Genomic DNA, 27572 nt, shown 5'->3' with positions numbered 1-27572 from the left:
AACTTGAAAAACAGATCACAAGGAAAAAAAGATCCATATTTTTACTGATCAGATAAAATACATTTTAAACTGACTCCTTCCAATCATTTTCCACACAGAGTTTTTACAAAAATACTGTTACTTTTCAATATGCTTTTTTCATTTGGAAATATTTTGGGACCATCTGCCCATCACTAAACATGCTTTTTAGTATTTTCTTGCTAGTCCATACTATGAATATTCCATAAATGACTTAAACCAACTCACTATACTTAGGTAACTGCTAATTTTTTTTACTTCCATAAATCTTACTGTGATAATTATCCTTGTATACATATTTTTGAACACTTCACAATTAAAATTCTTAATTCTTTCCTTAACATAATATTCAAGAAGTAGAATTCCAAGTCCAAAGTTATTTAGGGCTTCTGATGCATAATGCCAACTTAAGAGCATTATTTTGTTCTAAATGGACTTAACAGCTCTGTTCACAATCACTTTCCTGATGAAATTAAACTATACCTAATACCTTATAAGAACTGTAATTGCTTAGGGAAAAGCTCATGAAAAAATCCTTCTTTGTTCCTAATTTTATGATGCCTTCAATTCTCAGTTCCCATTGTTACCAAAAGCTCTTGGCCTCTCTGTACACTGGTGCCAGATCGAATCTCAGAATCTCAAAGACAGAGTTTGGGGTGAAGTAGAAAAGAAGAGCTTTATGACTTTGGCAGGCAAAGGGAGCCACAGTGGGCTCCTGCCTTCAATGTGTCCCAACCCAGGAGGATCTGCTGAGGGTTTTATAGCAGTGGTTCGGGGGGGGGGGGGGGGGGGTCTCTGACAAGATTAGGGGGTGAGCAGGGCTTGCTCTCCCTTAGTCTCCTCTCAGGTGGTCTGTCTCCTCATCTTGATGAGCTTCTCTGGTCCCTTTAATCTCGCCTCAGGTGGGTTCCTGCCTGCTCCTCCCTTGATCAGCGACTGTTCAAATCTGCCCTTTGGAACTCAGGGCAGGTCATGGAGGCTGGACAAGAAACGGGGGACAAAAGGGCCTCCATGCCCGGGAGACCCACGGGGCCTCACTTGGTTTCACCATCAGTGCTCTGTAAAAAGAGCATTGGAACTTAGTTTTCTACTCTAAAATACAAGAAAAGAGGGACTTCCCTGGTGGCGCAGTGGTTAAGAATCCGCCTGCCAATGCAGGGGACACGGGTTCGAGCCCTGGTCCGGGAAGATCCCACATGCCGTGAAGCAACTAAGCCCACGCACCCTAGAGCTTGTGCACTGCAACTACTGAGCCCATGCGCTGCAACTACTGAAGCCTGTGCGCTCTAGTGCCCCCGTGCCCCAAATACTGAGCCCACGTGCTGCAACTACTGAAGCCCCTGCGCCTAGAGCCCGTGCTCCGCGACAAGAGAAGCCACCACAATGAGAAGCCTGCGCACCACAACCAAGAGCAGCCCCCGCTCACCGCAACTAGAGAAAGCCTGCGCACAGCAACGAAGACCCAACGCAGCCAAAAATTAATTAATTAATTTTACTAAATAAATAAATAAATAAAAATACAAGAGAAGAGACGACTGGGAAAGACAGTCTCATTTAACAAATGTCCCAAAGTCACTTACCTTGTCATCTTATTTGTTGTTTGCGGACAACAAAAAGTTACAGGACACTCTCCTCTTATGAGGTGGCAAAGGAGGTCTCTGAGAATCACTTCAAATCACTTAAATCAACACACACATTCTGCAAGAGCCCCAAACCCATTAGAAATGCTCAGCACTTCTACAGCTCTTTACTAACACGAACTATTAAAATCCCACAAAAGAATGTGAGAGGAATATGGCTTTTTTTCATTTTAAGAGCTAGGCAACCACAAGTAATTAGTATTGGGATGGATCTCAAAGAAAACAGACTTCCTTAGCAAGCTCCCCCTATCTTGTCAAAGCCAAGCAAAAACTACTGATCAGCATTCTCAGACCACCACCAGGTTGAGAGAGGGCTCCCAGCAACAACAGGCGTTGCCATCTGCTGCCATTTACACATACATTAGGGTCCCCACCTGGCCACAGACTGACCAGTCAAAATCCTGTTCGAGCAAATCCATACGTGAGGCTGAAACCAGACATAAGAAGGACGATATCAGCAAGGGACTTGTGTGTTATTCTGGACTGAGATCATTCCTCCTACAGACTTGAAGTGTGTAAATGTAAGCACGTGCGCATATGGCTGAACTGATTACAACATGTAAGCATTAGTGATGGTAGGACCAGGAGAGAAATGCTGCTCAACGTCAGAAGCCCCAGACTACCACTTTTTCTTGTCACCTGGCGCCGTGTGACAGTAATGACTATCATGCTACCTACACCACTGGAAATGTGTATACTGCCTTCTGTTTCCCAAAGCACTTTACCGGCACAAAGTTTCATTTTTATTCTCACAACCATTCTATAATGTACACGGAGTAAGTATCTGTATATCCACTCTACAGAAGAGGATACTGGAGAACAGAGAGAAAGTGATATATCTGTCTAACCTCACAGAACTAGTGGGTTGTTGGGTCAGGACTAGGATTAAGAACGTCTGGTTTTTCAACCCATTTTGTTTTTACTATACCATGCTGTACCTAGCCACCACTTGTCAATAAGTAAATGTACTGCCCCAATTTCAATCCATTCAATCCCAGCAGTAAGTCAGATAAGAACGCACAGTAAAGATAAAGAAATCAGAGCACCAAGATGACAGCTCTAAAGAGTTCCAAGTCAGCTCAAACCTGGAGAGCATCTAATTTAGCCATTCAACAAAACTCATATTGACCAAATAATCGGGCTATAAAATCAGAATAAGAGCCAAATACTCATCAGCTCTATCCAAAAACTGCACTAGGGGACAGCAACAAAGTAACTTTAGTCAACCTACAACATTTCTACATAAAGGTCAATATTGCCATGTGATATCTGTCTTACACAAATATTTGGTTTCAAATGTAAGTGTTAAATGAAGTCAAGGACAATTAGTTTTGGTCTACTGCATAGCATAGGCTATACACTACACATCACTGGTTCCAAATCTGTCTGAACACTGGAATCCCTTGGAAAATGCCAACAATTATTGAAGCTAGCGTCCCACCCCCAGAGATTTCAATGTCATCAGTCTAGGGTGCAACCTGGGCTTTAGGATTCTTGAAGGATTCCCTAATGTGCAGAGTTTGGGAACCACTGCCCTACACCCAAGTGAGCCAGCTGAAAACTGCTGAACCTTATGAGGTTTAGTGAAATAAAACAGAATTTCTATTTGCTTTAAAATAAAAGAGGCAAATGAAGACCAGATAGAAAGGGCAAACTAAAACTAAAAGAGAAGGAAAGCTATTACAATAAGCCAGTGCCTATCAAACAGTGTGGCTTTAAAAAGCCTCAGCCTTCAAAAACAAACATAAATTAAAAGGGCAATGAGCAGCAAGAAAAATAGTTACTACAAAGCCCTGTACTTTCACTCTCTAGGAGAAACATAACGCTGCCACACTCAAGCTACTTACTTAATTTGGGATCCAAAAACCGAGGTTACTCGTTTACTAACTTTATCTTCAGCTTTTCCTTCATCTTTTTGCCAAGAAAATCAGATGTAGGTGTTTGAGGGAATTCAGGGTTCCTAAATGCAGCTGAAAGCAGCTACGGCTGACCAGACAATTAAAATAGCACACCAGACTACCCCACTCCCAGCCCCCGTATTCCTGGAACTCCTGTTGCACTGATGATGATATGAGATGCTGTTTATTTCTTCATCATCTGCCTCTTCCTCCTAGCACATAAGCTCCTTCAAGTTTAAGGCCACCTTCACAGATCCACATACCAACAACACAAGTAATCAACAATGGCATCGTCACATTCATTTGTCTGTCTATCAAAATATGTGCCAAATTCTTTGCTGACAAATTATGAGTATAGAATACTGGCATCAGTCTTTCAGATCAGTATTCTACACTAGGAACAAATGGGCTTGAATGGTGGCTGTTTCATTATTGATCACTGATACATTTTTTTTTTTTTATCATGTAGGGAAATCTATATGGAATATTGAAACATTTTGCAGTCACTGAGCCACTTTCGGGTTAGGTCTAATAAGTTCGCTAGAGTTTCGGCTCCTGATATTCCCAGTGCTTTCACCTCAATACCACTCCCAGAGTCAGGATAAGAAAAATCAGTCCTGTGAGATCTCAGAATCTTTCAAGCCAGATGAAAGGGATATGCACTTTGGCCCCTTTTTTCTTGCACATGAATCAGTGGATGCATGGTCACCCCTTGCCTGCCCATAATCTGAGAAAAGAGGAATTAGTTTATTTGCTGATGACACAGTTTTACTGGCACCAACAGGACCAACCTCACTGGTCCACTGGTCCTGCCATCTAAGCGATGACAGAAAGAATAACTGAACATCAGCTACTCTGATACTAAAATCGACATTTGTGATAAGCACTCTCTTATAGTGAACTGGCTTGTATCTGATTACAATACCCAAGAGATTAACACATCTAGTCACCTAAGATTAGATTTTGCAACCAACTGGTCTTGGATAGTTTACCAACAAATTACATTGCTCATAATTGGACAGTCAGTGGGTACCCACTGAACATATACTTGATGTAGGCTGAAGAGGTGATTGATGACACAGAAACTGAAATTTGTTCATGCCAAATCCCGAAAATATGGCCTAGAACTCTGGGGTCTTGATCATCCATCTGTGCCTGTGTTAGAGCAGACTAGACTTGTTTTCTGAGAAAAATCCTATCTCTGCCTGCAGGAATTCCTTGACCATATAAAATGTGGAGTGGTCTTTCATTCAGGGCAAGAAGAAAATGAATCAAAAATGCCTAACTTAGCCAGCCCTACTTCAACTCTTATCAGCTCAAAACAAGTCCACCTCACACGGGTTTTTGAGGGTATAACATGATAGCAATCACTACATCCTTTCTTACAGTATCAGTAAACATAATCAATCAATTATAAATAACATTTCTAAGGTCTTACTATGTATACTGTGCGTGCTTTACATACATAGCTTAATATTTCATTTAATCCCTTCAACAACTCTGGGGGCATACAATTATTCTCAACTCCAACTTTCAGCAAAGTCAAATTAAATAAGTAGCCCCAAGTCATCCAGCTAGTAAAGGTCAAAGCTGGGATTCAAGCACAGGTCCACCTGACCCCCACTAAGACCCACGCTGACATTCACAGCCTTGAATGTTGTCCAACAATTGCAAAGGCTCTTGTAAACTAAAAATATTACACATATACCTATTTTTATTATAGGATCTTAAAAAACTATGCAATTAAATAGCTGTTTTACTCTCTTCACCCCAGATGTGGCCACATCTTCATAGGGTAAGTGAAATAATTCCACCATACCATTCTTTCAGCAAAGCACTCTGGGATCCTCTGGGAAGAAGGCAGCCAACATATATATGTTGTTATTATAATTATCATAATAATCCTTATCTGACTATACACCTATGGATTCTTTTTTAAAAGGCATATAAAGTTAAAAAAAGACAAAATGATCAAGAGACATTCAAAATCTCTACAATCTCAGGAAGCCTTAGAAATGAAAAATTTATTTTAGTCACAAGCCTTGTGACTGTCAGGTAAAGTGCTTCAAAACTATTCACACTGGCTTGGTTTCCACTGATTGAATGCAATTATGAATTGACTTCTATGGGCTGATAAATCAGAACTTGTGTAAGTGGTTTTCAAAGCTCATCTATGCAATTTCAGTTCGACGCAGACTGCCACACAAAATTCTCCTTAAAAAAATAGTTCGTGAAAATATTAACTATCATGAAATACCTTCCTGGTTAGCTCATGCCACTGGGAAGAAGCTGCTGTTCTTACACTAATAATTCTTCCCAGAATTAATCAGTCATTGTACATTAGAACCAGCAGCTGGAGTGTTCTGAGTGATAATGAAACCTGTAACAAGGCATCTTCAGCCGTCTTTTCAAGACAATAAGGGAATTAAAATTTCAATTTAAATGCAGAGGTTTGAAACACGCTTCACTGGCAAAATTACTTCAATTAATGTGAGTGGAATACAAAGGACAAACTGCAGAAATGTGATGCAGCAACCAGAAATTATGTCATTAATGCACTTGCATCAACCCAGCACAATGACTGCAGAGGTCTAATTTAAACTGTACATATCACAAAGCTACAGGCTACAGTATTAATCAAGTCTCTGATTTCAATGTGACGGATACAGGCTTCTTGTTGGATCACTTTTAGCTTTTCATAGGCTAACAGCAGCTGTTTACCTTGAAGGAGGAAACAAAAGGCCATGCCTATTTGCAGACATCTCCTGTCATGACAATTTATTTTATGCAATACTCAGGTTATCAAAAGACATAAATATCCCATCTAGAAGCCAAGTGTATAGCTATCAGCCCAGGCTGATGGTGAAATAGGAACTGCAGGAGCTGACAAGAGCCATGGGTCACCACTGATTTATTTACTCTGAATTTATTAACCTGAGTAGGGATTAAATTACTGGGCATCTGCACCGGCCTTAAAAATGGAAAGACAAAATCTCTTGATAAAAAGATCTAAGCAAATCAGAGGGGTTTGAAAGACTAGATTGTTCTGTCTTCACTTTCCTCTGATGTCTTTTAAAGGAAAGTACGTTTTCTCTTTTTTGTAATTTATTTTTATTTATTTATTTTTGGCTGTCTTGGGTCTTCGTTGCTGCGCACGGGCTTTCTCTACTTGCGGGCGAGCGGGGGCTACCCTTCGTTGAGGTGCGTGGGCTTCTCATGCGGTGGCTTCCCCTGTTGCGGAGCACAGGCTCCAGGAACATGGGCTTCAACAGTTGTGGCTCACGGGCTCCAGAGCACAGGCTCAGTAGTTGTGGCGCACGGGCTTAGCTGCTCTGCAGCATGTGGGATCTTCCCGGACAAGGGATCAAACCTGTGTCCCCTGCATTGGCAGGCGGATTCTTAACCACTGCGCCACCAGGTAAGTCCTCCTCTGATGTCTTTTAGCAAAGATTTCCATTTGGACCCTTGAGATGCCTTAAGTAGATTTTACTTCTAATAGCACATTACCATGGGGAAAGGCAATGTGATTATTTTCTCATATGAAGTCCAATCAAAGAGCAATTATAGACCTTACTATTTACTCATATACAAAAGACCAAATTGAAGAATATTTCCAACCTTTTGAGCACATCTTAAATCCTACCTCCATGAAATCGTCATTGTATATTAGAATATGCTAAACCCCCAGGTCATCCAAAGCAACTACCTCCTCTGGAAAATGGGGAGGATATCAGAAACCTATCTCTCATAGGGTTGTTGTGAGAATTCAAAGTGTTAACAAATGTAACATACTTAAAATGGTACCAGCACATAGTGAGGGCTCAACACATATTAGCTACTATTATAATTATTGTTTCTGTTGTCCATTTAAATATTGCAGAAAGGAACGGTTAGAAACTAGAGAACCTTGCCATTAAAAAAACAAAAACAAAACCTAACAAAAACCCCAAACCAGAGGAGAAAAAAAATCAGACCAGAGCTCCTAGAGAGGAATTTTCCTTTTCTCTGTTTAGTGGTATCAAAGTCTTCCACAGAGTTACCCATTTGGCTAATCATCTGTGAACTCTGACCATGTGAAGTACATTATGCTAAGTACAGGGTAGACAAAAATAGGTAAGATATAGTCCCTGCCCTCAATGACCTACCACACAAACAAAAGCAATTATATTTCAGTGAAATACACACAACTTATGGAAACAAAGAAAAGCATCTACTCATGTCAACTATTCTTGCCACAATAAAAATATATAATAATTCTTTTTAAAAAAAAGAGAAGCATCTAATTACCTGGGACATTCAGAAACTTGATGAAATTTGAGCCAAGTCTTAAAGAATAAATCATCATTTTCCAAGCAAGCAGGATAAGGATTAGGTTCAAGGAAATTTACACTTCATATAAAAGGAATCTATCACATCCCTATACATCAGCAACAAATAACTAGAAATTATAATTAATAAAGAGCCACTATTTTAAAAAGCAACCAGGAGCTGATAGCCAGAAGTAAAACTAACAAAATACATGTACTGTCTCTAAGGAATACATTACTAAGCATTATTATAAAGCACATAAATTAAGACTTCAATAAATGAGAGATACCCTGTTCTGAAAGACCTGATATTACAAAGATGAAATTCTCCTAAATTTAATCAAAATCCCATCACACTTTTCATGGAACTTGACAAGTTGATACCAAAATTCATATGGAAGAGAAAAGGGCCAAGAATAGCACAGACAGTTCTGAATAGCAAAGTGAGGGAATGTCTTCACCTGCTATCAAGATATATTATAAAATTATAGTAATTAAAACAACATGGTTTTGGTGCAGATACAGACAAGACCAACTGAACAACATAAAGAGCTCAGAAACAGACCCATGCACATGTGAAAACTTGGTATGTGACCAAGATGGAATTATAAATCGGTAGGAAATGAATTCAATAAATGGTCTGAGCCAAGTGGCCACAGAGAAGGTAAAATTAGATCCCTAGTTCACACCATACATGATAATACATTTTAAATGGATTAAAGACAATGATATAAGAGATTCTCTTTATGACAGTAGGATAAAAAAATTTCTCAAAATAAGTCACATAACAAAGGAAATAAAGAATGAAAAACATTATTGAATTAAATTTTAAAACTTTTTAATAAAAGACACCCTAAACAAAAAGATATACCACCAACTGGGAAAAGATATTTACAATCCATCTAACAGACAAAGGATAAGTATCCAGAGTACATAAAGAACTACAAACAGAAAAAGAGGAACTTCTGGGAAATATCTCTCTCACACTTACTCTTTTCTAGAGGTGACTGCCCTTCCTTCCCACACAACTCCCCAGGACCCCCCTGCCCCCAACCACATAGTTTTAGCTGGAACTGACAATCACAGTACCCAAGCTGCCTAATCTAGATCTGACCCCCATTTTTGAATTAGAAGATTATTTTCCTCTGCAAAGCTGGAAAAATGTAAAATACAGCTCACAACCCTTCTTTTCCCCACACACCCAAACCCCGCCCACATGTGGAAGAAAGTCTATAGTAAAACAATGAAAAAACATGCAAAAACATACAGATGGCATTGCACATATACTCCTGTTCTTTTAGCAGATTGGTTACATGAGTAAAGCAATTCTTTTACCTAAGCTAGCTAGAGCTGAATTTCTGTAACTTACAGCCAAGAATTTAAAGAAGTATTTAATGAGGTCCTTAAGTCAAAACAAAAAAAGAAAAGACAGTGTTCATTATTAATTAGCTCTTAAATAAATTAGCCCTTAAGGAATAAAGGCTAATCCTAAAATCTGAAATCCTAAAATGAACATAATTAACACCAAAATAAATTCTAACAACCTATTTTTAATATATGGCACTTACTTAAAAGCAGGCCCACTACAAAAAATCATGATTCAAATAGATGTGTAAATGCTACACAAATATATATAAGCTTATCTATTCAGATTGCTGAACCTTGAATATTTAGCACATATATACCTTCCTAACACATAAACCAACAGCAAAGCTAAGAGGTGACTAACTTTTTTGTTGGACACCGTATAGTCATTATTAAGGAAGATGACACTATAAAGATACCAAAAATACCCAATTATTTTACCACTCCAAAGAAAAGACCATTATTAATCTCCCTCCACTGTGGAAACTGACTATTCACTATCACACAACCAGGTTTTAATATATGAGAGAATATCACGGCACATTTCATCTCTTGGTGACCAAATTTCCTTTAAAGCTTCTTATGACGGACTTAGAGCAAAATTCCTCTTGAAAGTCTGAATGAATTAGAACCACTTAGGGGATTTAACCTGTTTTTCTCCCACTAATTCCTCTCAGTGTTTTTTTTTTTTTCCCCAGTGTTACAGTCAATCTAATTTGTTGAAACAAAGATAAGGGACTTTCACCTACTGTGAAAAGAAAATCCAAATACAGTCCATCTACTCCTGAGAGTTTCCGTAGTCGCCAGACAACTGTGAGAAGGAAGTAGGGAAGTTTGTGTGGAAAGAGGAGGTGGAATGAGCAGCCCTTGCTAACAGCCACAGGCCCTAGGAAAGTTAGCGCTTTTAGGGAGCAAGATGTGTATTTTTATTTTTTTATTCATTATCTTGACGCTCAGCCACATGTACCACCAGCTGCAACCTTCTCTGAATTTTCATTCCTAATTCAAAAAGTAGCAAAATGGGCTTCCCTGATGGCACAGGGGTTAAGAATCCACCTGCCAACGCAGGGGACACGGGTTCAAACCCTGGTCCAGGAAGATCCCACATGCCGCGGAGCAACTAAGCCCGTGCACCACGACTACTAAGCCTGCGCTCTAGAGCCCACGAGCCACAACTACTGAGCCCACGTGCTACAACTACTGAAGCCTGCATGCCTAGAGCCCGTGCTCCGCAACAAGAGAAGCCACTGCAATGAGAAGCCCACGCACGGCAACAGAGAGTAAGTAGAGAAAGCCTGCACACAGCAATGAAGACCCAACGCAGCCAAAAATAAATTAATAATAAATTAAATAAATTATTTTTTTTTTAAAAGTAGCAGAATGGATGAAGATACAGGCTAAAGGCTAGGCTGTGGAATAGTCCTGCTGGACAAAGTTATTCCAGAATTATTCCCCCCAAAATTATTTTCTTTCTTATCAACTTAAAGGAAAAAAACAAAGCCCTAATGTAAATAGTCCTTCACAGAATTTGTGGAACATAGTTTATAAATCTCCTAAACTTCTCTCTCATGCAGATTTCATTCTTCAAAATGGGATTCATTAACTATCTTCCTCTGAAGCTAAAACAAACACCTCTCATTACCATTCCAACATGACTTAAGTACTGGTTTCTTACCATTATACTTCTTGCCGCTGTTCCAAAGGCAGACAATGTAAATAATAATCGCCTACTATTGCAAACACTGACATTAGGAAGCGAACCAGGCAGGCTTCACCTGCAAGGGCACGTGAATCCCAAGAGGGCAGTTTGTCACGTGCTTCATACAGAATTCAGAGAGAACAGAAGGAAGCACTCTATCTTAGCAGAAATGCCCAGGAGCGCAGGCTGTGCTCTTACCAGCATGTCGGTGGCACTGAGATAGTGCTTGCTGGCCATGCACTGTTCCAGCTTTTGAGGCACTTGCTTGATATTCTCGATTTCATCCAGCAGGTTCAGGACATGCTTGTGTTCAATTCCTTCAATCCACAATTTCCGAAGCTCATCTCGTTTGCAGTGCAACAACATCTTGCATGAAAGCAGATTCTCTTTTACCTACAAGAGAACAGTTTCAATCTTGGGTCAGTCCAAAGTCATTCCAGCCTAAACCCACAATTTGGTTAGTATTCTTCACCAGTACTGCTATAAGTAACACTTCCTAGTTATCACTGCCACTCATTCTGCTGTGGTTAATCTGCTTGCGAAATTCTAATCCTGGTTATGACACAGACTCACTTGCTCAGGTCTCCACTTCTCTGCATTTTCTCTCCTGTGAAAGGAGAAAATTACTCAGGATATAGAGCATATACTCTGAAAATATGAAGTTCCACACCAAAGTTAATATATCTAGAAGGGAATGACTGATTTGAGAGTCCGTGCTATTATTCCTTCCCCATTCTTCCTGGCATGTTTCCTATTCAGCTGATAGGTCACTTGGTCCATCCTTCTAGGTCTAGAACTTTAGCTGAAGTTGATAACGAAGGAAATGGACATTCGTCTCAACTGACTAAAATGAAGGTAAGCCCAGTTTCCAGAAAAGAGTAGACGCTTCCAGAGACAGTCGTGAAATAAAGGGAATTAAAACATACCAAGAATTTTTTCCGTGTATTCTGATTTTAGGTATTAAATAAGACAGTTGCAGGCATTCTCATAGATCTGCACAGTTTGCTGACCAGCCTAGGCACAGCTTGATAACATAGGAGGAGGAGGAGAAGAGGAGCATGGAAGGGTAGTCACTTACCATGTACATGATAAGTGTATTTTCATGTTCTACCCTAATTAAAAATTTGATTTTTATAGCGTGAAAAAATAAAAAGAATCATGACCTTTCACAATTCATGGAACTACTTTCATATACTTTTGACATTCCTTTACATGTATTTTTATTTAAATTAGAATTTCATGTTTGTTTACAGTTTTGGTTTTGTTTTCTGTTTGAGGTAAAATTTATGCATGAAAGTGTATCACTTGATGAGTTTTAGCAAATGCACACACACCTGCAATAATCCAAACCTTCATCAATATATAGGACATTCCCATCACCCTAGAAAGTCTACCATGTTTTTAACAATTAAAAATCTGTCTTCTTTTACAACATTTGGTGTGGTGGTACACAGACTCATGATGCTATTTTTTGGTGACTGTAAAACTAAATTTTGACATTTTTCCAGCAAACATGGAAAATATGAAGATTGAATGCTAAAATTAGAAGGTATCTTGAGACAGCATCTAATCCAATCCTACAACTTTAGGACAATATCTAAATCATGCTTTTATCAAACTGTCCAATGTAAAAAGAGCCCTGAATAAACAGATTTTGTAATCTGTCTTGATTAGCACAGAAGAATGACTGTTAGCTTTTGGGGGAGTTACAGACCCCTTTGACAATCTGTTGAAGAAGGTTCTAATCACCTCTACTCCTTCCATCAATCCCAAAGAGTTAACAAAATAATTCTATTTATTTTTTAGCATAAAATACCAAGAAAAGACAGAACAGAGAGGAGGGAACAGCAAGGATGGCAAGAAACCCTTGGAAGCTGGTAAGAAGACGGCTGGCATCAAGTGGGGTTTGCTAACACTGAAAAGGAGGCACCAAGAATATTGAAGGCAAGAGTACAGGATTGAAACTAAGTATTTTGAGCCCGCATCCAACATCCTCATCAAACCACACAGACATGTAATTCCCTCCCCCACGGCACTGGCCAAATAGGAGGTTTACAACCTGAAGAAACTGAACTAGAAAGAATCTGGACCAGGAAATGCCAGACAGCTGAGAGGAGGGTGTGAGGCACTGGACAGAAAAGAGGAAGATGAAGTCAAAGTGGACCCACCGACAAGTAAGGTCCTCAGCCCTCCCTGGACCCTCAGCCTCCTTCCTGGGTTGGCTCCGATAACACTCAGCTTGACTTTGAGCCCCAACACAGGAAACTGATGGCTTTCCCCTGGGAAAAACAACCAAGTGAAAAGACCTATCGATAGTGATATTTGAGGTTTCACCAAGGAAACTGCTGGGTCCCTACCCAATCATCGCTAGACAAGCCCCACCACATGCTGTGAGCTCCGTCTCAGCTTTGTAGTATACCTCCCTCCTCCATCCAAACAGTTAGCCAAGGATCACCACACAGTCAAGGAAAGCCTGTAATATGGAAAGACAGGCATCAAAACAAAGAAAAAAGTGCTGAGGGGAGTAGGGGAACAGAAACTAGGCAGGAAAAAGAAATTTTAAAAAGCTGTAATTAATATCCCTTGGGGGAAAAGATATTACACCAATGAAACAAGAATAGGATGCTATAAAAAATTCAGAAAATGAAAAACAGCTATTGGAAATTAAAAATATGATAGAAAAAAAAAATCCAATACAAAGGTTAGAAGAGACTCTTGAAATCTCCAAAGAGTAAGACACAAAAAACAAACAAAGGAAAATAGGAGATAAAAGAAAATGGGGTTGGTTGATCCGAGAGGTCCAAATAAGAATTCCAGGGGAGGAAAAGTGAGACAAAGTGGAGAAAAAATAATAATAAAATGAAAGAAAATGTTCCAGAGCAAAAGACATGAACTTTCAGATTGAAAAGGCACACAGAGTGTTCGAGACAATGGAGTGAAAAAAGACCCAGGGCACATTATCCTGACTCGTAAGAACACAAGGATACAGAGACAATCCTAAAAGCTTTCAAAGGAGGAAAAAAAGCCATACGAAGGACTGTGAATCAGAATGTGTCTCAACAGCAACACTAAAAGCTACAAGACAAAGGAATAATGTATCTTCAAACTCCTAAGAGAGAATTATTTCCCAGAAAACCTATCAATCAAGTGTGAGGAAAAAATAAAGGCATTTTCAGACATGCAAGCTCTTAAAAAATAAACCTCATATGCACCATATCTCAGCAAGCTACTGAAGAATGTATTCCATCAATATAAGAGAAAAACAAAAGGAGAAACAGAGGATCCAGGAAAGGGGGAAACCAATTAAGAACAAAGGCAATGGGATTTTACAATCATTAACTCCAAGGAAAACGAAAACAAAATTGCACAAGCAAAAATAGTATGCTGGATGGTTTAGATGTAAATATTTACGTTGTTATGATAAAATAAGCACCAGCTGTTTAACCAAAAACTAGGACACAACTATAGAGAGAGGATGAGGGAAGAAGATGAGGTGGGGTGGGGGAAAGAGTGAAGGAGAAACCATAACTGGAAGCTCATATACAATGTCTAAAATAGAAAAATCCAGAAAAGTAGTACAAGCATATTACTTAGAAACACAAATATCTGAAAAAAAACAAAAACAAAAACTAAAAGAGTAAAATTCCGTACCTCTGAAGTGTTGGAATTAGTACTGTGGTAGGATGAGGTAGGGGAATGCTGGTTTTTATCAGCATTTGTGGTTTTATTTGATTTTTTAAACACATTTCTCAAGGCCATTCCTAGATCCTCTAGGAGTTCTTGGTGCCTGGGTTAAGAACTCTAGCTATTAAATCCATTCTATGTTAAATCTTAGTTAAAATCTCTCAGAATCTAATTTCTGATATTCTACTTATATCACCTTGGTTCTATACTTCTCAGCTTTTCCCTCTGTGTGTAATGGTTACTATGGAAACTGTTAAAAATAAATTTTATGTCATACAACACCCAACTAGGCTCTTGATCCAGATAGTGGGAGATAAACTTTCAGGGTGTCAGTAAAGCTTGGCAAACTCCCTTCTGATTGGAAAAAAAGACCATTATGGCATTTCACACTAGGATATATACAATGTAATCAGCTCACTCCTCATTTTTGCATACTACATGGAGGAAAAATGAAAAGGAAGGTAGAATGTGTGTGTGTGTTTGGGGGTGGGGGAGATGGCATCAGGCTGTGTGGAAAATGAACATCACCAAAACTATTTCCTAAACAGTTTAGCCAAAGCTGCAGACATAAGAAGCTAAAAGAACTTTTAATACTAAATTGCCCTGAGGCTTCAGCTTTTTGATCAGAAAGTCAGTTATGAAGAAATGTTCTTTTAAAACTTAGGGTGGCAGTGGGAATACCAGTCAGCAATAAAAGGGAAGAAATGTGAAGAATCTCAACATTATACTGAGCAAAAGAAGCCAGACACAGGAGTATACACACTATGAAGTTCTATAACAGGTAAAAATAATATATGGTGATAGATTTCAAATCAGTTATTTGTTTGGAGCAAATGGGGTTGGGGGTATGGCCTATAAAGAAGGAGGAGAGAAGTCTCTGGGGCAATGGAAACACATTCAAGGATATATACGTTTGACAAAACTCACTGAACTAAAAATAATGCATTTTATTGTATGTAAACGCTAGCTCAATAAATATGATTTTTGAAAAAGGGAGGGGAGAAACAGGGCTATGTCCATCAAAGAATAAATGCAGGTAAATGTAAGAAAGGTACCGTATTCCACCTAAATGTTTATTTCTCAAAGCCCTGTTCTTTTAGAAATGTGGTGACAGCATTTTAATTCCATTCTAATTTAATCAGGATAGTTAAGATTCAAAAATTCTGTTACTCTGTTTCTTCCTTAAATAAATCCATGAAGAGTCAAGCTTTTCAAATCATGACATCAAAACCCAAGTAAAGGGCTTCCCTGGTGGCGCAGTGGTTGAGAATCTGCCTGCCAATGCAGGGGACACGGGTTCCAGCCCTGGTCTGGGAAGATCCCACGTGCCGCGGAGCAACTAGGCCCGTGAGCCACAACTACTGAGCCTGCGCGTCTGGAGCCTGTGCGCCGCAACAAGAGAGGCCACGATAGTGAGAGGCCCGCGCACCGCGATGAAGAGTGGCCCCCGCTTGCCGCAACTGGAGAAAGCCCTCGCACAGAAACGAAGACCCAACACAGCCAAAAATAAATAAATAAATAAATAAATAATTTTTTTAAAAAAAACAACCCAAGTAAAGAAATCCTTCCTCAAACACAAGTTTCCTTTGCTTCCTTAGAATTCTAGTAACTTCATTTGCTCCAAATCACCTGTTCAGAAAAAACAAGAATTTCAGTTTCAATAAACAAGAACTAAATCACTTTAATTAGAGACTATTAGAAAAAGAGAAAATAAGGAACACAGGGCCCAAGAGGTCATTGTGAATGGATATGTGAGATGACACAGAAAGCCGAGAGATAGAGATTTTTGCAACCCTGCCTTGAGAAAGATCAAGAGAGGAGGAAATGAACTGGGGCCTCTGAACAACACGTTGGGACATATGACAGAGGAGGATGCTGATGGAGGCACAGGGGAGGTGGTGGAGGCCCTAACTTTTAAGTCATAAAATCAGAAAAGCATTGAACTTGGATGAAGCATTAGGGGAGGAGGGGAATGCCTTTGAGTGTGCGTATTATCTGTAATAAAATACAACAAATGTGCAAGCACCTCATTGATACTGTAGACTAGAAATATCCTGTAAAGTTCCTCAGAAGCAAGGGATGGTAAATGAAAATTAATGAAACAATCAACGTTATTCTTACTTCTAAAAGTACAGAGTATCATATTTTCTCTTTTTTGTAGTAAAAACAAATCCACATATAAGCATTTTCATGCGTATCCTCCTAACACATGTCCAAGCCATTTTTTCCCATAGTCTTAACAGAAAGTGCCTAGAACAAATGAACTTCAGAAACACTACTCACTGCTCTGTTTAAAAGCCCTTTAGAACTAAAGATCATTTTTTAATTACCCTCAAACTTTTATTTCTCATGCTTTTTGCTCCTTAGTTTTTCAGCTTCCATTTTAAGGTCTTAAATTCTGAGAGGCTCCACTCAACCTTTTCCAAAGGCAACACTATCCTTCTGAGTTGCAGAGTCTGGATACAGAACACAAATACAGATACAGTTAAACTTAATGAAAAGACTGCCTTGTAGTTCTTATGACTGCATTAACGATCCAGACCACTGCCTAGATTTTAAATGATGATATCTCATTCTTGCCCACAGTTTAGCATGTCCATTTCTAGGCTTTTTTCCCTTTCTCATACAAGCAGCTGGGATTTCCTATCTTATGTCTGGGCTTTAATAACTTCCTACCAAAACCATGTTGTCCTACTGTGACTTTCTTTTTTATATCAATTAAGGTTATTCTTCATTCTAATTCTACCTCACAACATATACTTTCATATAAAAAGTCACAAAATTATTTTAGTTAAATGTTAAGTAATGAATGTTACATTACTCAAATGATCAAGCCCTAACAACTTCACTTTAACAATCACATATGGTTATTTCCAATTACAGGCAAGAAAAACGAGTTAAGAGCTCGATCAAGCACTAACAGAACAGCCAAAACTGGGGCGAAATGTAAAGTGTTTGTGCGCACATCACAACAGAGACAAGTATCTGTGTTTTCCCTTCAGTTTACCTGCTTCTATGACAAGCATTCGATGGATACTTAGTATCTTTAAAGAAATCTGGTATCATCTCATCTACTTAATACAGGATGGAAGAAACACTCAAATTCAAATACTACCAACAAGCATACGGCCCAAGTTCCCAACTCATATCCATTCACATTCATCTATTCTGGTGCTGCTATAACAGTCATTATAACAGACACTGGTAGAACCTATAAATTCTGACGTTTTCTAATGCAGTAACATCTCATTTGTACTCAACAGTAATAAGACAGCCCAACTATTTTACTTATCCACATAATTGACCTGATCAATCATACATGGTATTTTATTTGCACATTTAATCTCGAAAAAATTCCAGGTGGACTTGACTGATATAAAGAAGTCTGGAGCATCGAAGAAGAGTCAAATCTATCTGTCAGCTCATATTATCCTCAAGGATAGAGATTCTACCAACAAGAATCCATAAATGAAAGAAATACCAAAATGGGAAATGTAAACAGTTCGGTGTTCTCAAGCTTTAAAAGCTAACAAAGCATGAATGTGAACACCTTCATCTGCCTTGGCCCCCACTAAAATCTATTCTCAGTATAGCAGCTAGAGTGGCCCTTCTAACATGTTAGACACATCGTGCCGTTCTTGGGCTCAAAACCTTACGATGATTTCCACACACCCAGAGTTAAAACCAAACTCCTTACAGTGGTCAAGACCCCACGTGACCTGACCCACTCTGCCACACACCCCCCACCAGCTCCCTCGTCTCCCTCTGCCACTCTCCCCACTTCTCACTGTGCTCCAGCTCCGACCTCGCTGCTCCCCCAAATTCCAATCATGTTCTTGCTTGAGGATCTTCCTGTACCTGCTATTCCTTCTTCCTGGGGTGCTTTTCTGGACTCTCCCTCACATTCTTCTAGTGTTGGCTTCAATATAACCTCAGTGAAGCCTTCCCTGACCACTCTGTTCAAAACAGCAACTCCCTATTCTCCTTCCTTGCTTTTATTTTATTTTATTTTTTTTTAAGCACAGCATTTCTTACCATCTGTTATACCCACTTACTAATTTATAGCCTGCCTTTCTTGACTAGAAGGTAAACTCCACGAGGACAGGAATTTTTGTCTGTTTTACTCACTTCTATACCCCAGGACCTAGACCACTGCTCAGCACAAAACAAACACTTAATATAGAGACTAAATCAATGTTGCTAAATATCATCTATTTGTTTTCCTGTGTCTTCCCACTAGCATGTAAGCTCCATGAGGACAGGGACAGGCATTTTCCATTACATGGAAATCTAAAACAGATTTCAGTATCGAAACCACCACCAGCACATAGCTGGCACTCCACAAATATTTACTGAGTGAATCCTCGTTCCATTCTTTTGGCAGAGAGCAGAAAGAAAATTTCAACTCAGATTCACACATTCTCAACATCTTGCTTGGCTCTGAAATAATGTAAACCAATGATTACTGAATCATCCCCATTTTTACTTTAAAAATATACATACCTTTATTTTGTATACAATCTAAAGTGCAATTAAAAACCAAAAATGACAGGCAAAGATTAGTGAGGAAACATTAGTGTTTCCTTGGTGATAAGAAACACTTTCACAGTACAAAACTGTCAAATTATACAATAAAAACAAATTCCCTTTCATTTTTCCCTAAAATTTTCTTCTCCCATGTATCAATTATCAAAGGCTTTCTTGAAAAGAGATTTAGCCTTTTATTTTTCTCTTGCCAATACTGAGGCTAGTTCATAACACTGAGTTATGTGACATTTACTTTCTTGACAACTGTCTGATATAATAAAAAAAATTTTGTTGTTGTTTCCTTTTGCTCAAAACTCCAGCATACTTGAGAATGAGGAGGACGGTGAAAAGACTGGCTACTAAAACTAATGTGAAATAATCAAGATGAGACTCTCTTTTTCAGTACCAGCAAACACTCTTTGTTTGGGCAAAGATACTATAGACTCAGAGTGATAGGGAGTCAAGGCAGAGACCACTGCAGTGCCTCCCTTGAGATTAGGACAAAGTCCTTCCAGTCAAGCACACTCATCAGAAAACACAAATACCAAGAGGTCCTTCACTCTTACTGTGATTACCCGAGGCAAAGCCAGAAGGTCAGCAGCTCTACAGATTCACTTTCTGACCCCTCTTGAGCTTAGTATATTGGGTCAAAATGGACTACAGTTCACTTTATATCTAGAGCTACTGATCTATAGCTTTACCTAGCTTCACCGATAAATCCACAGGATGAACTCACCACTTGTAAAGGCTAAGAATTATAGAATTCCTTTTGAAAATGCCCAGTTAATTTTAAAATGTAAAGCGGTCACCACATTGCTTCAAAAAAGGTTAAGAACCTACTGATTGTGGAACTGTACTCTTCAAGGCTGAAACTCACATATAACAGCATTCTTAGAAGAATCATTTAGGTACCTATTACCAAATCATAAGGTCTAGAAGGCAGGGAAGAAACATGTGAGGAGATCGTAGGCACAGCCATCACTGGGCAGGTACATCCAGAGAATTCCCGAACCAATCAAATAGCACAGGGCAGCGCACTTCAAATGGTCTATGCAGCCCTCTGGCCACAGAGGTGCTTGAGGGCCAGCTGCTGAGCACTAAGGAGGGGAGCCAGCATGAGGCTCTGCATTTCCCAGCCCAATACCAAACAAGAGGCAACTGGTACGTTGGGGTTCTGCAAAATATCTCATGTACAAAGAAATGGGGGGCTACTGCTTAAAAGATGTCTGAAAACCAGCATCAAGGACCTCAGAGCAGGGAGACCAGAGTTCAAACCCTAAATTTGTTGAGTGGGGAACAGACATAATTCTGCCCGACAAGGAATCAGTGCCAAGTAAGTGGGAGCAATTGTTATTTATCAGAGAGCAGTAATACAAGGTATTAAAGGAGTGACCCTCAAAGTACATAGCCAAGAACCACATAACTATGATGTGACAGTATATAACCTTTATTTGATCAGTTCATCCCTTGGCCAAATATAAAAAATACCCCTTATGAACCCACTTTTTCCTTTAGGAACTAAAGATGTGGCACCCAGGAACCAAAAGTTTTTCAAAGACCAACCACAGAAGGAAGGGGGGAGGGGAGGGAGGGAAGGAAGGAGAGAGGAAGGAAGGAAAGAAGAAAGGAACCAAGTTCTGCCTTGCAAACCAGAAATAGAGACACAGATGTAGAGGACAAATGTATGGACACCAAGAGGGGAAAGCGGGGTGGGTGGGAAGTGGTGGGATGAATTGGGAGATTGGGATTGACATATATACACTAATATGTATAAAATAGATAACTAATAAGAACCTGCTGTATAGCACAGGGAACTCTACTTCACTTCGCTGTACAGTAGAAACTAACACAACATTGTAAAACAACTATACCCCAATAAAAAAAGAAAGAAGAAGAAAGGAACCAAGAAGAGGAAAGAAGGAGAGGAAGAGAGAAGGGAGAAAGAAAAAGAGTGAAAGAAAAACAGCTCCAAAATATGAAAGACAATTACAAAATAAAAATTAATACATGCTTGTCACTACTAAAGAATAATATCAAGAACTTCAGTATTCATAAATATTTACGTTTAAATAATTTGTGAGTCAGATTTTCTTCTCAAAAACCACCAAGAATGTACAATGACTGCAGAGAAATCACAACCAACTTCAAATGGGGTGACATACTCAAAACCAAAAATTTTTTTTATTTTCAACTGCTACAGCAATACACACACACAGAATGTGTGACATGAGCACAATAAATACATTTAATACATTATAACGAGAGCCTCTAACAATAAAAGGCCCTAGAGTCTTAAAACAGCTCCCCTTTTAGGCTTCCTCAAGTTGAGGCCATCTCCTCTGTGCCATTTCACACTGCAGTGAAAAGTAATGGCAGAGGGACTTCCCTGGTAGAGCAGCAGTTAAGAATCCACCTGCCAACGCAGGGGACATGGGTTCGATCCCTGGTCCGGGAAGATCCCACATGCCACAGAGCAACTAAGCCTCTGCACCACAACTACTGAGCCTGCGCTCTACAGCCCACGAGCCACAACTACTGAGCCCGTGTGCCCCAACTACTGAGCCCACGCACCTAAAGTCTGTGCTCTGCAACAAGAAAAGCCACCACAATGAGAAGCGCGCGCACCGCCACGAAGAGTAGGCCCCACTCACCGCAACTAGAGAAAGCCTGCGCACAGCAAGGAAGACCCAACGCAGCCAAAAATAAAAAATAAATAAATTTATTTTTAAAAAAAAAGTAATGGCAGAAGCCAAGGATCAGACTTAAGGGAGAAAAGAAGCAAGGCCAGATGCCCTCTGCGATCCTCTGCACCCTGGCTTTCCAGAAACCTGCAAAACTCCTGCAAAGCATCAGTATGAATCACTCGTTAAGGCTATTACCACTACCAGGGCACCTTCAAGCTATAACACCTGGACTGATGGTAGATGCAACAATCACCAGATATTAGAAGGATGGAGGCTTACCTGCTTTATTTTGTTTCGGGAGTTGGTGATGCGCTCTGTGATGCTCTGGTACATGCGAATGGCTGTTGTCAATTCTGTGTAGTGCTGCACGATCAATTCATCCAGGTCACGATCACACTTCTCATAGGCTTCTTCAAGACGCCCCTTCTCGTTTTCTCTGTCTTCAACATCATCACTGGTAGACAGGGTCCTGGTAAAGACAGAATATATCAAGCTGAGGCAAACTTAAAACCCAAAAGTAGACGAAGGATGAGTTAGTCAATGAGAGCACATTCACCTCACTGACTAGGAAATGAAACAAGTTACTAAGAGAAAATATGAAACCGCCTGCATAGTAAATTCCAGTAGCCTATCTAAATGGATTTATTGGTTGCTGATCAAAGGAGTCTTTCTCTTCACTTTTCCCCTTGGCATAATCAGGTAACAGGCAGCATGAGCTCTGCAAGAGCCTGGGTAGGTCTTGATTTGTTGGAGTGAATTCAAGTACTTGCATTCCCCTTACCAGTGACAAGTCTGGCCAATGAGACCTAAGGACTTCTAGTTTTCTTTTTCTTTTTTTTAAATGATATTTTATTTATTTTATTTATTTTTGGCTACTTTGGGTCTTCGTTGTGGCGCACGGGCTTTCTCTAGTTGCGGCGAGCGGGGGCTACTCTTCGTTGCGGAGCATGGGCTCTAGGCGTGCGGGCTCAGTAGTTGTGGATCGCGGGCTCTAGAGCACAGGCTCAGTAGTTGTGGCACACGGGCCCAGGTGCTCCACGGCATGTGGGATCTTCCTGGGCCAGGGCTCGAACCCGTGTCCCCTGCATTGGCAGGCGGACTCTTAACCACTGTGCCACCAGGGAAGCCCCTAGGAGTAGTTTTCTTGCAAGAAGGTTAACAGGAAGCAGGTCCCTTTTCCCAACACTGGGTATCGTTATACAAAACTAAGATAATCATACATTAGCCATACTATAATCCTGGAAGGGGAAGCCAAGAGAAATGCCAAGCTACTGCCATTACATCATTGGGCCACTGAAGCAGCCAACCCACAGCTGCCTTACGGAGGGACTCCTTGTTAGGGGAGATAATAAATATCCATTGTTTAAGTCACTTTCGTTTGGTCTTCTTTTATATATAGCCAATAGCATACTTACTATAAAACTGCTTCTACACTGAGGAACCGCCTTCCAAATAGTTCATTCAAATGACCTGAATTTAGTACAGAGCCCCCCAGCGGCCTGGAAATAAGGTCACAGTCATTCTAAAATCCATTACAACAGCAATATCAGCTATACTACAAGGCAGTTCCTGCATCTACTATTCTTCCAACAGCACTAACAAGATTGATACGAATCAACAATAAGCAGGGAATGAGATAGATACACTTATTTAAAATCTTTCAATAACTTAGTTTGATACATGAACCACAGATCTTGTTTCCTCTTTTATCCTTCTTGGATAATTTTTTTTTTTAATTTAGTGTTATAATCAGTAACAAAGAAACCTTTTTCTCTTATCTGTTGGCTGCGGTAATTTAGTTTCATTAAATTCCCTCAGATTTGTCAGCTTATACATTCAGCATACTTTATTTCATTTATCTTTTTTAATTTAAGGAGGGGGTAGTTTAGGCTCTCAATGATGGATGCAATCAATTATAAGTCCATCATTAGAACTGCTTTCAGAGATGGTCTGTCAGCGAATCAGTCACATATCCCCTTCCAGATTTTTGCAAGCAAAATACTGTACAACAGTCCTCTCCAAAATGTCATTTAGAGCAAAATATCTTAAATCATGAGTCATATAATATATAAAACTTATCTTCCAATTTAGAGGGTGATTCAGCAGGCCAGTCTCTGACTTCAATCTAACCTCAAAAAAGAAGTTTTTAAATGTGTTAGGGATGTCAAGAGATGGGGCCCAGCATGAAATGGGGAGCAGGAGGGACAGAAATGGAATGAAGGAAAAGGCGAAGCCTGTGAGGGCTACAGGATACACTCCAGGCAACACACTGGGAACCCCAAGACTTGAAGGAAGGCCTTTACCATGCCAGATCCTGTGTCCTCCTCTGTCAACTGGTAAGCCTACACCAGACTACCTCCAAGCTTACTTTCAGGTAGAAAATACCACACAAGCATTTGACTAACAAAGTAAATCAGAGTAGAGAACTTAGAGGGAACTTGGTTTCAAAGAGAGAGCTACCAATACTACTTGCAGTATTTGGCTACAGGGTGGCTAAGCATATCATCCTGTTGTTTCTGTGATCTATAACTTTGCTCTTTAAATCTGAAACCTTCCAGGCTGTTAATCTCAAGTAAAGCACAATCAGAAAATGCCTTCAATTTATCAAGTGTCCCAAAGGGAAGAGTTCCCAGGTATTTAACTATTATATCCCCCCTTTCACAGCAAATGGCCACAGACCACTGTGCAAATGGCTACACTGGATCAGTTTGCCATCTTTACGACGCTCTGCATGATTTCCTCCCCACCACCGTTTGTGGAAGGAAACATGCCAAGCATTTCACATCGTTTACATTAACTAGTAGAATTACCATCAAGGAAGATGTCAGGCTGAGAGAGAGGACACCTGCTCGGGCATCAGTGGTCACTGTAACACATTACCACAGCATTAGGAATTATTTAGAAAACAGAAAGGGTTACTAAAATGAAGATGAGAGAGTAAGTTGGGCCTATAGGGGGTTTTAGCTCCTATTTTCATTTGCAGAGAAAATATTTATGTAAGGAAATAGCCTGTGCCATGTTTGCCCCACATTTGAATTTCATCCTCCTGATGTAAACCGGGCTGAATGACATTTTGCCTTTAGTCAAAAATACCTACACAGGAGAACTCTGAGAGAACAAAACCATTAAAGTTTTTTTTTTTTTTAAATTAGAGAAAAGGAAGGCAGCGATAACAGCCACTAATATCTAAAGGCTGTACATTTTTTTTTGGTTACAATATTTTTTTAAATTAATTAATTTATTTATTTATTTATTTATGGCTGTGTTGGGTCTTCGTTTCTGTGCGAGGGCTTTTCTCTAGTTGCGGCGAGCGGGGGCCGCTCTTCATCGCGGTGCGCGGGCCTCTCACTGTCGCGGCCTCTCTTGTTGCGGAGCACAGGCTCCAGACACGCAGGCTCAGTAGTTGTGGCTCACGGGCCTAGCCGCTCCGCGGCATGTGGGATCTTCCCAGACCAGGGCTCGAACCCGTGTCCCCTGCGTTGGCAGGCAGACTCTCAACCACTGCGCCACCAGGGAAGCCCAAGGCTGCACATTTTATAGAAAGTATGTTTAATCCTCAGAACAGCCCACTGGAGTGGGTCCCGTGGTTATCCTCCCTCTCCCTTTTTACAGGAGAGGCATGAGATTTGACCTCCCACTTCACTCCTCCATACTGTCAAGAAATGCGAAGTCTGAGACTTTATCCTACTTAGAAGCTAACAAGTTAGCCTGCCGCAGTTCCACGGATGCTGGGGGAAGTCACAAAACTCCCGGGTGGGTCACAAGCTCAGGACTTTATTAGTCACAGCACAGCAAGTAACACGAGCATCAGCATATTTGTAGCAGGCCCCCTGCCCCCAAGTCCCATGGGCGTTGGAAAGATGGGCCCAAATGGATGCCTGCACATGCTGAGTTGCTGGAGAGGAACCCTAAGCTTAAACATGCCCACTTAAAGGCAGTAAACATGCCTGCCCTTTGCTCTGGAAAGATTATCGCTATCTTCCAAACACGTCAAACAAACATCCTTGACAGTCTAAAACGAAGGGCACCCGTACTTTGCTCACAAGAACTTCAGAAACACAACCTTCCCAAGGAGAATTGTCTCCCAACAAAAATGAAACCTAATTCATTGGGTTCCTCCGGGGACTGCATGGTGTCAAGCAATAGTAGACCATAAACGAAGATTCATTTCCAACCTGTTTTCTTTTCTGCAAAGTGAGACCAGAAATACAATGCCTCCCACAATAAATATCTGCAAAATGAATGAATGATAGACCATAAATGCAGACTAACTCTAGGGAGAAAGTTCCCACACATGCTACCAAAACGCAGCAAATTTCAGTGTAGGATTATCCTACTTTAAGCAAGTCACTTGACCTGAACTGAGAGCAGGGTAAAAGAGAACGTTTGTCGTCTGGCTCACCCCGCTAGCCAGGTCAGGAACTTCTCCTTGGCCTTCTAAGCCTCTGTACAAGGGAAACCTCACTGGCCCACAAAGCCATTCACTGCAATTTTGAACTGCTCTACTTGTTACAAGGTCTTTCATTAACATAAAGCAAAATCGGCCTCTTTGTAATTTCTACCCATTGATCCTAGTTCCACCTTTTTCAGCAACATAAAATTAGTCTATTCCCTCTTTCATAAAGTCTCTCTTTAAATGGTAAAGGACTCTCAATAGTTCTTTCTCACCTTCAGCACCTCCAATTTCTTCATCTGTTTCTTCCACAACATGGCAGCCCACCAGCCTTGTTACTTTCTCCTGAAGTTCCCTTGAAAATGGGTAACACTCACATAGAACTTACTACATTAATCTAAGTGGTTTATATATAATAATTTATTCCAGACAACACCTGTGGAGTAGGTGCCATTGTCCCCCCCTCTTCTTACAAATGAAGACTGAGTTGTGCGTTTGAAGCACAGAACTTTTAAGTAGCAGAGCCAGGCCTCAAACCTGGAGACTCCGGTTCTTAAAAGGTTCCCTATCCTGCCTCAAGATGTGGTATTCAGAACTGACACAACATACTTCTAATATGGTGTGACCATCCAAACAGAAAGAGGCTTTATATCCCACAATATAGGCACTCTATTTCTAATCATGTAACCTAAAACTACACAGCATTTTTTTTGTAAATGTTGAGTCCAAAAATGATCCAAGATCCCTTTGACTGTAAGTACAGACAATCTAGCTCTCACTTACCCTCTACTTGGGAGATTTTAAAACTAAATGCACAAATTTACATGCATTCCTGTGTCCCACATTTTGGGAAAAGAAGGTCAAAAGTGAGGCACAGGATATAAATTACTGAGTGCCTATTATACACCAAACAATGCAGTGGTTATTTTGTACACGTAGTTTAAGGTGACTCTCAGAATGGTCTGGTGAGATAGTATCACCACTTTTTTACAGATCACGAATCAAAGGAACAGAGAGGTAAAGTTGCACACATGCACACAGCCAACATCAAAAATGAAATTAAAGCTAAATATACTTGATGCCAAAACCCATGCCCTTTCCGCTATACATGCTGTGAAACCTACTTTCCTGCCTTCAGCTCCTGAGCTGCAGGACTGCAGCCTAATCAAGCTACAGCCCACATGTCAAGGGAGGAGTGAACAGCTAGAGATGTCAACAGAGCACTTGGCAGCTTTTTCAGTAGTAATAGTCTTGAATCTGGACAAGAAGGTTTAAAAAGCATGAGCTAAAAGAAGACACGGAGCAGAGGAGAAACTATTTGAAGTTGCCATCCCAAGATGCCTTCAAGTTACTGAAT

General features: G+C 40.1%; 1 protein-coding gene across 1 annotated transcript in view; it reads right to left on the bottom strand.

The window, feature by feature from the left end:
• Positions 1–27572, bottom strand: part of EXOC4 (exocyst complex component 4) — an 813300-nt gene that overhangs the window by 771637 nt on the left and 14091 nt on the right. Inside the window, exons 2-3 of the mRNA XM_068549476.1 lie at positions 22102–22291; positions 11126–11320 (exon numbers count right to left, since the gene is read on the bottom strand). Coding sequence (XP_068405577.1) covers positions 11126–11320; positions 22102–22291 — 385 coding nt within the window. The remainder of the gene's footprint in view (positions 1–11125; positions 11321–22101; positions 22292–27572) is intronic.

Source organism: Eschrichtius robustus, chromosome 8, assembly GCF_028021215.1.
Source record: "Eschrichtius robustus isolate mEscRob2 chromosome 8, mEscRob2.pri, whole genome shotgun sequence".
In the NCBI taxonomy this organism is placed as follows: Eukaryota; Metazoa; Chordata; class Mammalia; order Artiodactyla; family Eschrichtiidae; genus Eschrichtius; species Eschrichtius robustus.
This window is presented reverse-complemented; position numbering and strand designations above follow the sequence as displayed.